Source organism: Opisthorchis viverrini (assembly GCF_000715545.1).
Source record: "Opisthorchis viverrini unplaced genomic scaffold opera_v5_61, whole genome shotgun sequence".
Lineage (NCBI taxonomy): Eukaryota > Metazoa > Platyhelminthes > Trematoda > Opisthorchiida > Opisthorchiidae > Opisthorchis > Opisthorchis viverrini.
The window spans coordinates 1950885-1964973 of record NW_008751717.1 but is presented as its reverse complement, the minus strand read 5'-3'; the positions used below and the strand labels follow the sequence as shown (position 1 = coordinate 1964973).

The window sequence follows — 14089 nt, the reverse complement described above, 5'->3', positions numbered from 1 at the left end:
CTGATTTAGGGATGAGAGACGTGGTCTTCGTGTGCAGAAGACGTATTAGAGGTGTTTGACCATCGATGTCTCCGAAGCTTTGGTCCGGTCTGTTTGGAACATGGGGCCAGTAATATCGAGGTACGCCGGATGGTTGGGAAGGAGAGTCTCTCCCATGATGGATGAATTACTCACCTTTCCTAAGTTACGCTGGTTAGGTACTTCGAATCCCAGAGAACCGTCCGCTGCACAGAGCTCTTTTCGCCCGGCCCTATGCTGAGTGACCGAGAGGTGGGCTTTGTATGATCTAGGAACGATGTGTAACCGGAAAACTTAGTGGAGGTCGACAATTGCCGCCCTACTGGATGGGGACCCCGGGCACTCAGCTCACCAATGGTTAATGACACTAGAAGAAATGGGCCAATCGTGAAGTCATCGGTGCCACTCATACATCGAAGCTATCGAATTCAATACATAGCTACCCAGTTCCCGAACTAACTTTAGGTGTCATCGCCTGCAGTAATTCGTTGTACTTCTTTCACTGTCCCACTTTCCGGTGATCGAAACTGCTGCATCGTGAGCCACTGTATCCTTGGCACATGATTTATAGCTGAATTGAATTAATAGTGGCTTTATTGAAATCAACAGGCATGGTTGCACGGCACCGAAGCACCAGTATTCCTTTCCGATGTTGCTATCTTTGATGAGGATGGTGTGTTAAACTATGCAACTATGCCACCGATCGAATCCAGGTTCGCAATGTCGTTGAAAACAAAGAGGCTTCGTTTTAACAGTGCACCACAAAGAACTCAGCTACTGGTAATGTATTTTACATATAGGTACGATCAGGTTTCGAAATGGAACTAAAGAGTATCAATCTCGGGGCTTATATTTCATGGATGGGGGGCGGGGCGAGATGGACCAAGTGGTTAGAACTGACCGGAAGGTCCGTGGTTCGAACCCGACCTCTGTCACTCGACTTCCCCTGTCTAGGCTTGGGCGACCTGGTAGTGTCCCAGCCCTCGTGCTTCCCTCGTGTGGTATGGCAGCTAGGCACCGAAAGGGTGCCACAGCTGGACAATTTCATGGAGGAGCCAGGAAGGGGCTTTGAAGTTTAAAGACGCGAAAGTTTAGGCAAGCAGAAATTGGCTGTCATGTTTTACAAAGTTTTTGCAGATCAACTTGAGCTGTCAGAAGGATACTCATTGATCGTTAGTTAAAAGCGTAAATCACTAAAGAACGTGTTTATACCCTTCCTCAATATTCATGAAATGTGTGTGGGAACTTTCCTTCAAAGTTTATACATCCCAGGACATTTCTCTTTCAAAATGTTAGATTTTGACCGTTCTTTCTTCGTTGAAACTGTAAATAATGGCTTATTAGGTCCGAGATATCCGCTGTGGTCGACTGATTCACTTTCCCTTCAACCTCGACGCGCTGGTTATACGACATGATGTCCGTTTTTTATTTGCCCTAACTGATTTACTTTTAACTCCAGAGCTTTGCCTACTCCATAAAGGGGTCCGCCCGCCTTACGAACAGCCCACTTGTTATGTGCATGAAACAATCCAGGTTACTCCTGCTGGTTTTTGTCTTGGCGACTGAAAACCCTTGTTCAATCTTGGCTGATGGTAACTCGCTTCCGAGTATTCTCACTGTTTGCCTACAGATTTCAGGCTTAAGCTTGAAGTTCAGGACGGTGATCTGTGGCTCCCTTCGAGCTCCCTTTCTGTATCAGCGGGAGCTCGTGTGGCAACCCGTTGTTCTACTGAGGGACAGTCTGCCGAGCCACTTAGTTGGAACAAAAAGGATCCGAACTCGGGTTCATTCGTTTTACTGAAAACCGGGTCGGAACATGAAGTTACACAAGTGGTTGAACGTATCCAGCTGACTGACTCTGGCACGTACTCATGCAATTCCAGTGCATTTTCAACGGTGTTCGAACTTTACGTTTACACTTGTAAGCCATTCTGTGTGGTCTGTTTGTCAGGTTGATCGCTGGGTTGATACAACGTTCAGGGTCACAGTTCGCTTTCAACTGATTTTTCCGCTGATCATATATTGATCTTTAGTTCGCTGTTGTCTATGGCTACTCATAGTCCTGTTTTCGTCCTTTCACGTAGTTACCGGATTTTTAAAGGTTGTTCCATTATCAGTGTCATCCGGATATTTATGCTCCCTTCCTGGTGCTACGTATATGAATGTGGTGTTACGTGCAAAACCACATGTGCTGATGAAAACCCTAGGGAATAAGATCGGCGAACGAACGCGGTTGGGCAGTGAGCGTAGCTACCCAATTTCCGAACAAACTGAACATGTCTTCGCCTCCAAGGCTTGGTTGTGTGTTCCAATTTCCCGTTTGCCGGTGATCGAAACTTCAGCAGGTGGAACCAATGTGCCTATAGCACATGGTTTATAGCTGATAGATTGAAATTGAATTGAACGGTACGGGTCGGTTTCCTGGACTCCGATGAGTACATTTTGGCATTTAAAGCCACTGTTGCTACTCATTATCACAAGCAGACAGGAGTCTGAGTTTTTCCAAAAGATAACTCGATTTTTCACAGTTTCTCACTTCAAGAACTGGTCTCTGTTCTGTCGTGTGAAGACGTTGTGGGCGTCAGCTAAACAAGTAATTGACTGCTTTAAAAACGATAGCGGGTGCACATTACGGAAAATTTCATCTACTCCAGAAACATATATTTCTGGATAGACAACATATTTCTTCCCTTAATCTTGCTGTGTTCCTCACATTGCATTTGGATAGCTTCCCTATTGTGTTTTCACACTACATTCCGTTCTCCGCACAACGTTTTAATGCTCTCCCTCGCAGTGACCCTTTTACAGAACGCGTCCATCCCAACACGTGTGGAATACGATCATATCGGCAACCTTCGAGTTGTTCGGCGCAATCTTGATCAGAAATCCTACGCCGCGTCTTCTGATACCTGGCTTTCTTGTACTCTATTGACTGGTGGAGCACATCTCGTGGACCTTGTCACGGTGCATTGGGAAGGAGGACTTTTTGGCTTGATCACCAACCAAACTGAATTGAACTCGCTGTACACAAGAATCACAACCAGGAACGTTTCTTCCGAACAAATTACCACGCGACTACGCTTGACATCACCGAGTAAGGTTTGTTTTGTTTTGCAGGCTTGAGAACGAACAAATGTTTCATTCGGCTCCGCTGTTTCGTGAAGCCGGCGTACCGACGGTTTATTCACGTCTCGCTATCTTTTTGGGGTGTGATTTCACTTTCCGCGGTCGGCTCAAACCTTAACAACTGAATCGGTGGTTTCCGTTTACCTATCTCTATAATGGTGCCTATTTTTCCGTTGATGATTTTTGACGTGAATGTAAGTTAAGACGTTTAGGCAGATATTTATGAATTGCTCATATTCATATCACCGTCTTCCTGTCATGGCGTAATTATTCCGGTGAGTCCACACCAAAGGGGGGAAGCACTGGACTGAACTTTCGCTCTTATTCGAACTTATCAGCATATCCAATGGCCGTGCCGGGGTTAGAGCTCCGGACACCTGACATGCTAGGCGAGCGTGGGACCACCCCTCCACCAGCGCACACTGGACGCCGTTGAATTTTTACGTCTGAACGGGCGAACATCTTGACGCCTGAGCGATGTGAGTGATGTGCCCGACCTATCATCGAACGACGACCCAGTAACTGTCCTGGTTGTGACGATCGGTTGACCCGCCTCTCAGGGTTTCCCAGTCAGGTAGCGCCACAGACGCTTCAAACGCGCTGGACAACTTTTTCTATCTTCAAATCGTGTACCGACAAGCACTTTGTTAAACAGCGGATAGGTGTTTCATATCCTACATTTTATCTAATTGTTCATTTGGGTGTAAACCGCACACACATCGATTTCATCTGCCACAGCAAGGGAGATATGAAGGTGACAGTCGTGCTTTGATGGTTGTTTTCCATACCATTACTGCATACAGTGCTGCTGAAAGGATTTCAGGTTGACATGTTTGCAGAGATAGCTATGTCTTGACGACAGCCATGGCGTGGGAATTCTTCTGAAACATCACCTTACATCCACCACCTCTCGATGCCCCCTCATGTTATCAGCATCAAGTACATCTACAGGTGCTCTAGGCAATAGATGTTGAGCTCGAATAGCACGGAAGAGAGACAGTACTAAGGTTTGATAGATTGTAAGACTATATGCACCTTAGGAATATAAATACAATGTGAAAAAATGAAGCACACAAAAGTGGGGAGACTTCTCAGATTGTTAGGTCCTTGGTGAGGTTGCATGAAGAGAGGCCGGATACAGGAAGTGTTCTCTTGGCAGCATTATAGCCACACTTGCTCCACTCATGGTTATCCATAACCCGAGTTTGCTGACGCTAGATCCAAGAGCCGATGCGGCGCGCTGTGCTGCTGAGTTTTGTTTCCTGTGTGTGCGCGCACGCGTATACATTTATGGTCTACCTTGTGATGGAGTGCGAAATCAATTTGTCTGACTTATGTAAAGGTTGTTAGTATGGCACAGAGCCATCAAACTAGGCCAATGGTAAAAAAAAACGGATTAGGCGAAGTTAGTTGAAGGAACGAGGAAATGACCGCTACACATAATGTATTTTGCTTCACTGGAAATGTCGTGGAATATCGGTCAAAATCTTTTGGGCCTTCCCTTATTTAAGCATTCGTTCGATGTTAATAGTTTGGGTTGTTTTTACTATGAAAGTTACCACATGCAGTCGCCAGTATTTGCTAGGTCGAAAGTAGCAAAATTCAGGGCTGGGAAAAGTGCCGTTTACTGCAGAGGATTACACAGACCAGAGAGGGATGTATTTCATTCCACAAAACAGCGGATGTTAGGTTTTTCTTGAGGTGAGGGTTGATACCCAGACCCAGTGATTCACTGCTCAAAGCCAACTTGTCGCTGTGTACATAGCAGGTTAGGGGAGAGATGGCTCAAGCGGTTAGAGCACGAATTTATTGTCCGGAAGGTCCATAGTTCGAACCGACCTTCGCCTCTCGACTTACCCTGTCTAGACTTGGGTAACCTGATAGTATCGCAGCCGTCGTGCTTTCTTCGGGTGACATGGCAGCTAGGCACCGAAAGGGTGTTACAGATGAACGATTATTATTGTATTTATTATTATAGCAGGTTCATCAATAAGTGAATCAGGCCTTTTGACAAGATTTTCCTGTTCATCGATTGCATTAGTGGTTCGCGGTGATCGCGGTAAAATGTCGGATGATCGGTTCGGCCAGGTCTCAGGATCAAACTTTCCAATCCCGTCACCTCTTGGTAGAAGGCAGCATGACTGTTACTCACATGGAAGAAACACTGTTGCAGAAAGTTGCACGAAGTGTCTGCCAGATAACCTCGTATTCCGATTGCCTGCGGTGCGATACCTGAGTGCGCTTCTGCTAGTTGCTTACCTTCAAAATTCCACACGTAGTGGATGGAATTCCCAGTCGGTGAAGACCACAGGGTGATTGCAGCACTTGTGCCTGGCCACTGCATCAAAGGCCAGCTCTAAATTTAAGAAAATTGTGGAAGCACAATCTAGCAGTGTGACTGTTTTCTTAAATATCCTTGCTTTCTATCTAATATTTATTCGTTTGCTCCCCAAACCTTTGTGTTTGTGTCCGGAGGCCAGCCTTCCCTAAGAACCGAACATCACATCATTTGGACAGTTCCAAGTGCAGGCTACGGACCAAACGAAGGTATGCCCTTATTGGTCAGAAGGCTATCCAGTCTGGATGGAGCATCTTTAGCTCGACGCTTCTTGCTCCCTCACGGAGATTCTAGCACGACTTTGTGGAACGTTCTATGACTACCCTATAAATACAGCTGTAGTAATTTTCCTTTGTCTCCATAAAGGATTGTCTAGAACTACCATCCCTTTTGATACACAACAGTCAGCGGAGCAAGAATCAAAGGACCGATACATATTTGTACGACTTCCAGAAGTACACAATAGTTTGGGTAGAAAATATCATACTAATCCCACAAATATCCGAAATAAAGGCTAACGCCTTTAAACGCAAGGTCAAATTTTCGCTACTGCGAAACTTTCTAAGTCTTTTTGTTAGATAACAGGATCGACTGCTGATTGGATCAATCTATTTTTGAGCGATCGAATTCGGAACAAAAATAACTTTTCCATCCATCTTAGTCGATAACAGTGGTTGTGATTCAGGGGAGAAATGAGTGGGCTGGAATACTGGTGTAGCGTTGAACATATCTCAGTCGATAAAGTTAATTACCTAGGGCGAGATGGCCCAAGTGGTTAGAGCGCGAATTTACTGATCGGAAGGTCCGTGGTTCGAACCTGACCTTTGCCTCTTGACTTCCCTGTCTAGGCTTGGGCAACCTGACAGTATCGCAGCCGTCGTGCTTTCTTTGCGTGGCATGGCAGCTAGGCACCGAAAGGGTGCCACAGCTGAACAGTAGTAGTTAAAATTAATTACCGTCTGTGCCCAAACCTCAGTTCAAACAGACTGCTTGTCGGTGAGGACAATTAGTAATTAACTAGTTTCAGTTTTGAACCTGGCATCTGCATACCCTGCATCGTGAAAGGTTGAGCTGTAATGGTTAACTAACAAGGGATATTGTGTGAGGGACTGATGGCGAGATTGAAAGAAAAGCATTCCATTGGACTCCTTTTTAGTGATACGGAGTTGCAATTGATTTTGCAGGGCTATCAAACCCTCGACTGGGAATGGTGATTTGGTCACCCACATGGTAGGTGCACTCAGCACTGTTGCCTTGTGTTACTGTGCAGGCCTTTGTAGCATGCGACTGTCTATCCGTTTTTCTCCCTGACCAGTCCAGGGTAGACGACAGATTCAGCCGTACGTTCGGACATCATGTTTAACCAACAAACTACTGGGCATAAAGTTCACCCCTCGTCAAGATTGCGTATCATCTCGTAGGAAGTCCATTGGACTTCCTAGCATGATGGTCCACTAGCAATGTAAGCTAGTTCACCAGTTCCAACTGGCTTTTCACATCCACAGAAGATGACTTCATATTTCCATAAAGAAACTGCTCATAAGATTGCTGAAAACTTTGAGATTCTTCGAGAGATTCACTTGAGTCTCCCGCGAAAACCAGATTGATTTGCAAATGAGTGTGTATAACATTTTATATTTATTAGCTAATAACTTATTTGCTCACTGGCACGCCCTCTTTGTAGCACATTTGGGCATGGTACGCCTGTTTGTAAACAGAAGTGTCAAATACCAAGCTAATCATTGTGTGCTGATCTTTTGTTTGACCCGGGTTCTCAAGTGATGCTGTCTTACTCCAATGCGGTGCTCACGTATGCTTTTCTCAGTCAATTTGGAAGGTGCAGCCACTTTTCTATTGGTGGTTCCCCAACTTTCACCCTCTCACTTTTCACTGGGGCCTCTCACAGTTGTGTGACAGTCAAGCATCAGTTTCCTTTGCTCTCAGTGATGTGAATTGATTGTGTTGATGATGACGATGAAGGGTTACTCGACACCACCAAAGGGACACAACAGATGAATTGCTCTGTCCGGAACAGTCCTCTTAAGGTTGCTGGAATGCAAACAACAGTGCCGTAAATATTACTATCCTCTAGTTCGCAGTAATTGTTTTGCCGCGTGATGCTAACAGTAAACCCAGGCCACAAATTCATCTGAGCACAACTTTCGGTATTTCTCATCTCTTTTATTTCAGTTCTGGATTCACGAGCCTATGGTGAATATCGCTGCGTTTTTGGCTTCCCATCCTCAAAGAATGTTTTCGCCCGAGTCTATTTGCATGGTAGGTGAGCTAATGGTCTGTATTTCTATCAACCAATTGAGGTCTGCCCTGATGCAGATTTCTCTCTGTTTTTGGCTCGGTACATCGCTTTATCGTATACGTATGTGCAATTTGAATCTGATTATTTCCCCCTTCCACTTCTCTTTTCCCGTTTTCGTCAGTTCCTCCAATACTCCGGCTGGTTTATGATCCGCCCCCACTACCACCTGCGAATTTTAGCAATCGTTTCTCTTGTACCGATCCACCGTGCAGAGCGTTTACAGACGAGAGCAATATTTCTGATTCCGCGGTGGTCAACTGGACGAGTGCCTGTGAAGTGCTTGTCGCTTATCCTCCTGTCCTACCGGACGGTCTTACCTGGACGTGGACAAACGCCCACTGGGCAGCGTATGCTGTGCAACGGGTGCAGAGTGTTGGGAAGTCGGCGTACCTGTCGGAACTTAAGTCTATGGTGGTTGATAAGAATGAACCGGTTAGCCCGTGGCAAATACTAGATAGACGTCGTCGGAACGCCCAGGCATTGGACTTGTACTACATGAATATCAGTGAACAACCTCCGGGTCCTGTCGTCTTCCTGTGCTGGGCGAAGAATGTTCTAGGAGAGAGTGCTGTTTGGTGGCCGGGTCCGATTCAAGACACTGGCTCAAGCTGTAAGTTTGGAATCGTTCATGTGATTTTTAACGTAATGAAAAGCGGATTGTCTTGTTAACTAACCACTTGCTCTGTCCGGAACAGTCCTCTTAAGGTTGCTGGAATGCAAACAACAGTGCCGTAAATATTACTATCCTCTAGTTCGCAGTAATTGTTTTGCCGCGTGTTGCTAACAGTAAACCCAGGCCACAAATTCATCTGAGCACAACTTTCGGTATTTCTCATCTCTTTTATTTCAGTTCTGGATTCACGAGCCTATGGTGAATATCGCTGCGTTTTTGGCTTCCCATCCTCAAAGAATGTTTTCGCCCGAGTCTATTTGCATGGTAGGTGAGCTAATGGTCTGTATTTCTATCAACCAATTGAGGTCTGCCCTGATGCAGATTTCTCTCTGTTTTTGGCTCGGTACATCGCTTTATCGTATACGTATGTGCAATTTGAATCTGATTATTTCCCCCTTCCACTTCTCTTTTCCCGTTTTCGTCAGTTCCTCCAATACTCCGGCTGGTTTATGATCCGCCCCCACTACCACCTGCGAATTTTAGCAATCGTTTCTCTTGTACCGATCCACCGTGCAGAGCGTTTACAGACGAGAGCAATATTTCTGATTCCGCGGTGGTCAACTGGACGAGTGCCTGTGAAGTGCTTGTCGCTTATCCTCCTGTCCTACCGGACGGTCTTACCTGGACGTGGACAAACGCCCACTGGGCAGCGTATGCTGTGCAACGGGTGCAGAGTGTTGGGAAGTCGGCGTACCTGTCGGAACTTAAGTCTATGGTGGTTGATAAGAATGAACCGGTTAGCCCGTGGCAAATACTAGATAGACGTCGTCGGAACGCCCAGGCATTGGACTTGTACTACATGAATATCAGTGAACAACCTCCGGGTCCTGTCGTCTTCCTGTGCTGGGCGAAGAATGTTCTAGGAGAGAGTGCTGTTTGGTGGCCGGGTCCGATTCAAGACACTGGCTCAAGCTGTAAGTTTGGAACGTAATGAAAAGCGGATTGTCTTGTTAACCACTCAGCATCACATAAGGACTACTGGCGGACAGTGGTTGCAAGAAACTTCTCAGACGGTAGGTGAAGTCTTGTGTCGCCGTGGTCACCCAGTGAGCCTGTGGTAGCTTTCTCGTCGTGTGTTGCACTGTTTTCGATTCTGTCCTGAGGACAGTCCTTTCTGGAGTACATTCGGATGTGGAAAGGTAAACAATTACAAAGTGAATTGTTAAAATGCTGAAGGCAGTTTTAGAGGCAGCAGCGAAGTAGATCATTTTGTGAGTGTGTGTTGTGTAAATTGTCTGGGACAGAAAAAACTGATTGGTCATTCGAAAAAGGCCGCTGAGTGAACGTAAATATTAATTCTCAAAACTACAGCCTAGTCGGTTTGTTTCACGTCCACTGTCGATAGTTCTCCCCGGTTGCTAGGTTACACATCACTTACCACACTGTCATTCTTCTCAACTCCATGACTGGTTTACTGGTGGTCCTCAAGTTGTTCCCGATGCTTGTATAACCTATCTTTTGACCAACTTTTCGTCTTCTACTAAATCAGGGATGAACTAAATCCTTCACTGTACTTCTCGATCTTTGTGCCTACGGCTTCTACCTGGGTTGCATTGTATGTACACCTGTTCCAAAATCCACCCTCTCCTGTACATCAGTTCAAACCGATTCTGTTTGAGTGTCTGGACGAGGCTAACTCTTCGCCGTTTGCGAACTTTGCTTAGGTGGCTACTTATAGGCTGTTGGTGCGTCAGAAGTTTGGATAATCGATTTGGAATCCAACTGCACACAGGTGACATGCGATGGCGTCTTCAGTAGCCCCTTCGATAAGCGAGACTTCATCGTTTGGAGCCTCATCGTCTTGTATACTTCGGTCTCCTCACCATCAACGTGATTCGTTCCCGACCATCGTGTTGGACGGTTCCGTGTTACTGCAATAGATCCACGCCAATAATCAGCGTGGTTAGACGATAGGTCGGAAGTAGTGCAGTCCAGCTTCTAGAATGCATAGACAGCACATTGATTCCAGTTACGTAGAAAAAATCTTTTTGATCGCATGTGTATTTATTCGATTACCATCCTCTCCAAGAATTAGTTGGGAAATCGTTCAAACTTAATCGATTTTTTCTAACATCCATCACGCCTTTGTAACCTATTTCTTAGGATGTGCGTTTGAGATATCCGGGGCGGCCGCTAGGCACAGGGCTGTGTCCCTTGTTGTCATGGCAACACGATCATGTGAATCACGATATCATGTTTTTCTGTATGCATCTACCGGCTGATCGGTGAGTTCCGACAGTACGCTGAAATAACTGGATAGCATATTTGTCCGACGAGGATAGGAGTTAGGACGAACAGCCATAATTTTCTAGGTGCGGATTAATCCAAAGAAACCGTCGCAAGCTAATAACAATACGTGTTTTTTGAAATTATGAATGTACACCGTATATGCGAACGACTGACGCCCAGTACGGCAACTCACCCGATGAATGTAACCAGAAACAGAAGAAAGGATGTCGTTGATAAACAGAAGGAACAGTGTGTTTGGAGGGGGGGGGGAGGAACAGAAATTTGAGGAACAAATGCGTTGACATGATGGGTCAGATAGAGTTTACTGGTGTAGTTTCCAATGCAGTTTGGTTGTTTGTCGTTACACCATAAAGTATGTCGGCTCTGTTCAACCAATGTGGCGCAGGACAGATAAACATGTACACTCCATGTACGTCAGTTATTTTCCAGCAGTTCGGTGGCATGTGAACCCATATTTGTGGCCGTTCAGAAAGCTGTTTTCCTATTCGCACAGGTTGATCAGCACTCACTGCAGTACTTTCGGCGCAATAGGATTGGTCGAACTAGATAGGGTCCGATAAACACTGACGTTTGGTAACGGGGAGTGCATGGATGCTTCTCTTAGAAGATGGGATAATATGGAGTCGAAGATTGTTCGGGGAGATAGCTCGGTTAACAGACCGACTCCTTTTTCGGGATGTCCTGCAAGTGTACTCAAACTTGTGACTGACGGACATTTTTCCGGCATTATGGACGATGACAATGCAGGAGTTGTGTGCAGTGGCGCAGTCCGAACGTGTTGAAAAGGGTGGGTGGAATTGCAAGGTTTATTGGGTCTAGGAAAATGGTGCATGACTCATTGGGTTTCTCAGTAAACTTCGCATGATCTTGGAAAAATTATCGCATGCAGCTTCAACATAGGGGCGATTAACGCCAGAAACCCAGTAAGACGCTGTCTGGGAGAAAGGGGACCTCCAGTCATCACAACTATTTTTGATAATATGTTTCCCCGTTTTCTTATCTTCCAGTCTGGGCGTCTGTTTGGTGGCCGGTCGTTGGGGTTTCTCTAGAATTGGCCAGTTTATTGATCGTGGTTGGCATCTTCCGCTGCTGCAGTCGTGCTGGGCGTTTGCGCTCTTTTTCTGCCTCACGCAGCACAGAGGACACTTCGTTTGGCCTTTCTCGTCTTTTTGACGCGGAGCGTCCAGCAGACTTGTCTTATAGACAACAAGAGGCAGTAAAACGTACCACACAGTTGAGATCTCCAGGAAAAGTCCCATACGTTCGCCTGTCTAATATTACGCGGCCTGAGGCGGATGAACACGATTCTTCCGTTCTGGACCAACATACTGGCAACGGGGCCAGGATGCATTGTCATGTTAACCCACTTCTTGTAGATGACCAAACGGAGGCGAAGCAGGTGACAGATGGACGGGAGGGTGACGAATACTTTTGGGACTCAGATACGGAGCCCAATGCGCCAGTGAATCGCAACTGAAACCGATTCCAAACCATTTCATCCAGTTTACTTTCTTGGAGCACCCAGTGCTTTTCTAGTGCATGTGCTCACATTCTCCATGGCATCACAGACTACCTTCGCCAACAGTTTTTTGTGAAGCTAACGCTCATACAGCATCCGCATTTTGTTGTTGTATTTTTTGCTTTATTCGTTGTGCCGAACTCACAATTTCTGCTCTTTGCAGCATTTATCCATGTGTGATATATTGTTTCTTTGCCATTTTTCAATGAGCGCCACTCAACCTACCGGGCTGTGTCATGTGATAGTGCCAGTCTTGTCATGCTTATCCCTTATTTTCCTTTTATCTTGAAAGTTGTATTGCTGACAGTCCTCTTCGATCCGATATGTTATTCATATTCAAAACGCTCTCATTTTCAATCATCGTGAGGGGTCTGAAAATCTCTGTAGTCAGTTTCGCGCACCTTGGATGAGGTTCTTCCATCTGCTGACGACCGGAGGCTGGGAACTGAACACTGTAATACGATTTAGGTGCAAATAATATGGAAGGTTCTTCGACCGGCCGATCATTATTATTACTACATCTTGGGCACTGCATCCTGAAACAGTTTACCATAGGAGTGATAACGATCCTTCACGGACGAATATCTAAGAGCTGAAGGATCCTGAATACGTCACTAAGAGGCTCATATTCACTGGGATTTTGTTCGTGATTATGTACAGTAGCCTGTAAGTAGTAATAAATGTGATAATAATGTTAGTCGCCCCCTTGTTTTTCAAGTCACAACTGCTAACTTCATGCACATCGCCGTCGTTGGCAGCAACGCTAGTGTCAAATGCTATTCTCATTCCTCGTCAGCAGCCTGTTGGATCTCGACTTCGGACAGTATACCCAACATAACTTTTTATGTTCAACAGATTCTCCGCGCCCATCAAATACAAAAAAATCGGCTAAACTGTCAGTCTGTCATACTGCTCCATGAAGGTCACGGGATAAGCGCGAGCCTGACTACTCCGTAGAAAGGAAACAGGTTTTTATTAGACTGTAGTTTACGGGAGACCACCTAACCAGAACTATATGGCGCAAATTGCGTTCTGCAATCGGCTACCCAACGAATCCTGTCCTGATCAACGAGATACGTCAGTCTCCTATGCGATTAGTGTATTTTACCCGATTTCTGTGCCTCACACGTTATGTAAGAGTTTACATGCAGTCGCGGTGAAAAGTACATTGGCAGAGAAGTTACGAGTTTGCGCGAACTCGTCTTAGGACATTTGCCTTGTTATTTGGTGACTGATCGACCGACCGATGGCCTGCAAGCTGAGACCCGAAAATCTGCCTCGTCAATCTGCCAGACAGGTTTGGCCCCGATACAATGCTTAAATTTTTGATACGGAATGTCAACTCGAAATTGTTAGGTTTCTTTGAGGCAATCAATACCGAACCGGCACAGAAGACCTCGACGCCGGATGTCAGCTTGGACTTAAGGACCGAATCTGGTTTCCCATTAATAGAAAACCATGCTTATGGTGACGAGAATCACAAAAATAGGGGAGTTGCCATAATAAATAGTGCCCCGATGCGGAAAAAGATGTGATTCTTGCAGTTCGCCAGACAAACTAGACAGGATTGCACAAAATTTATATACAATACCAACGAGGATCTTTCGCCGGTCTTGTTGGCTTTACCGTTAGCCCGCTTCTTGTGAACGTCATTGTTCCTAATAAACAGGAATTCTTTCCTCCCATTCGTGTTAAACAGTGTTCATTGGTAAACTTAGCCATGTGGAACGGGGAGAAAATTTTTCTCAGGGACTCCGAGAACCACGTGACAGTCGACTCAGTGAGGTTTCCCCACTACAATGACCAAATTTTTAATACGGAATGTCACCTCGAAATTGTTAGCTTTCG

At 45.7% G+C, this 14089-nt stretch overlaps 1 protein-coding gene across 1 annotated transcript; it reads left to right on the top strand.

Annotated features, from left to right (window-relative positions):
- Nucleotides 1-1656: 1656 nt before the first annotated feature.
- Nucleotides 1657-12556, top strand: T265_13377 (hypothetical protein; the record flags this gene model as incomplete). The annotated part of the gene is made up of 6 exons (XM_009168611.1): nucleotides 1657-1939; nucleotides 2813-3117; nucleotides 7673-7763; nucleotides 7921-8409; nucleotides 8898-9386; nucleotides 11730-12556. Coding segments are annotated over 6 exons (2127 nt in total), but the record flags the coding sequence as incomplete, so codon positions are not given.
- Between the last annotated feature and the right edge of the window lie 1533 nt (nucleotides 12557-14089).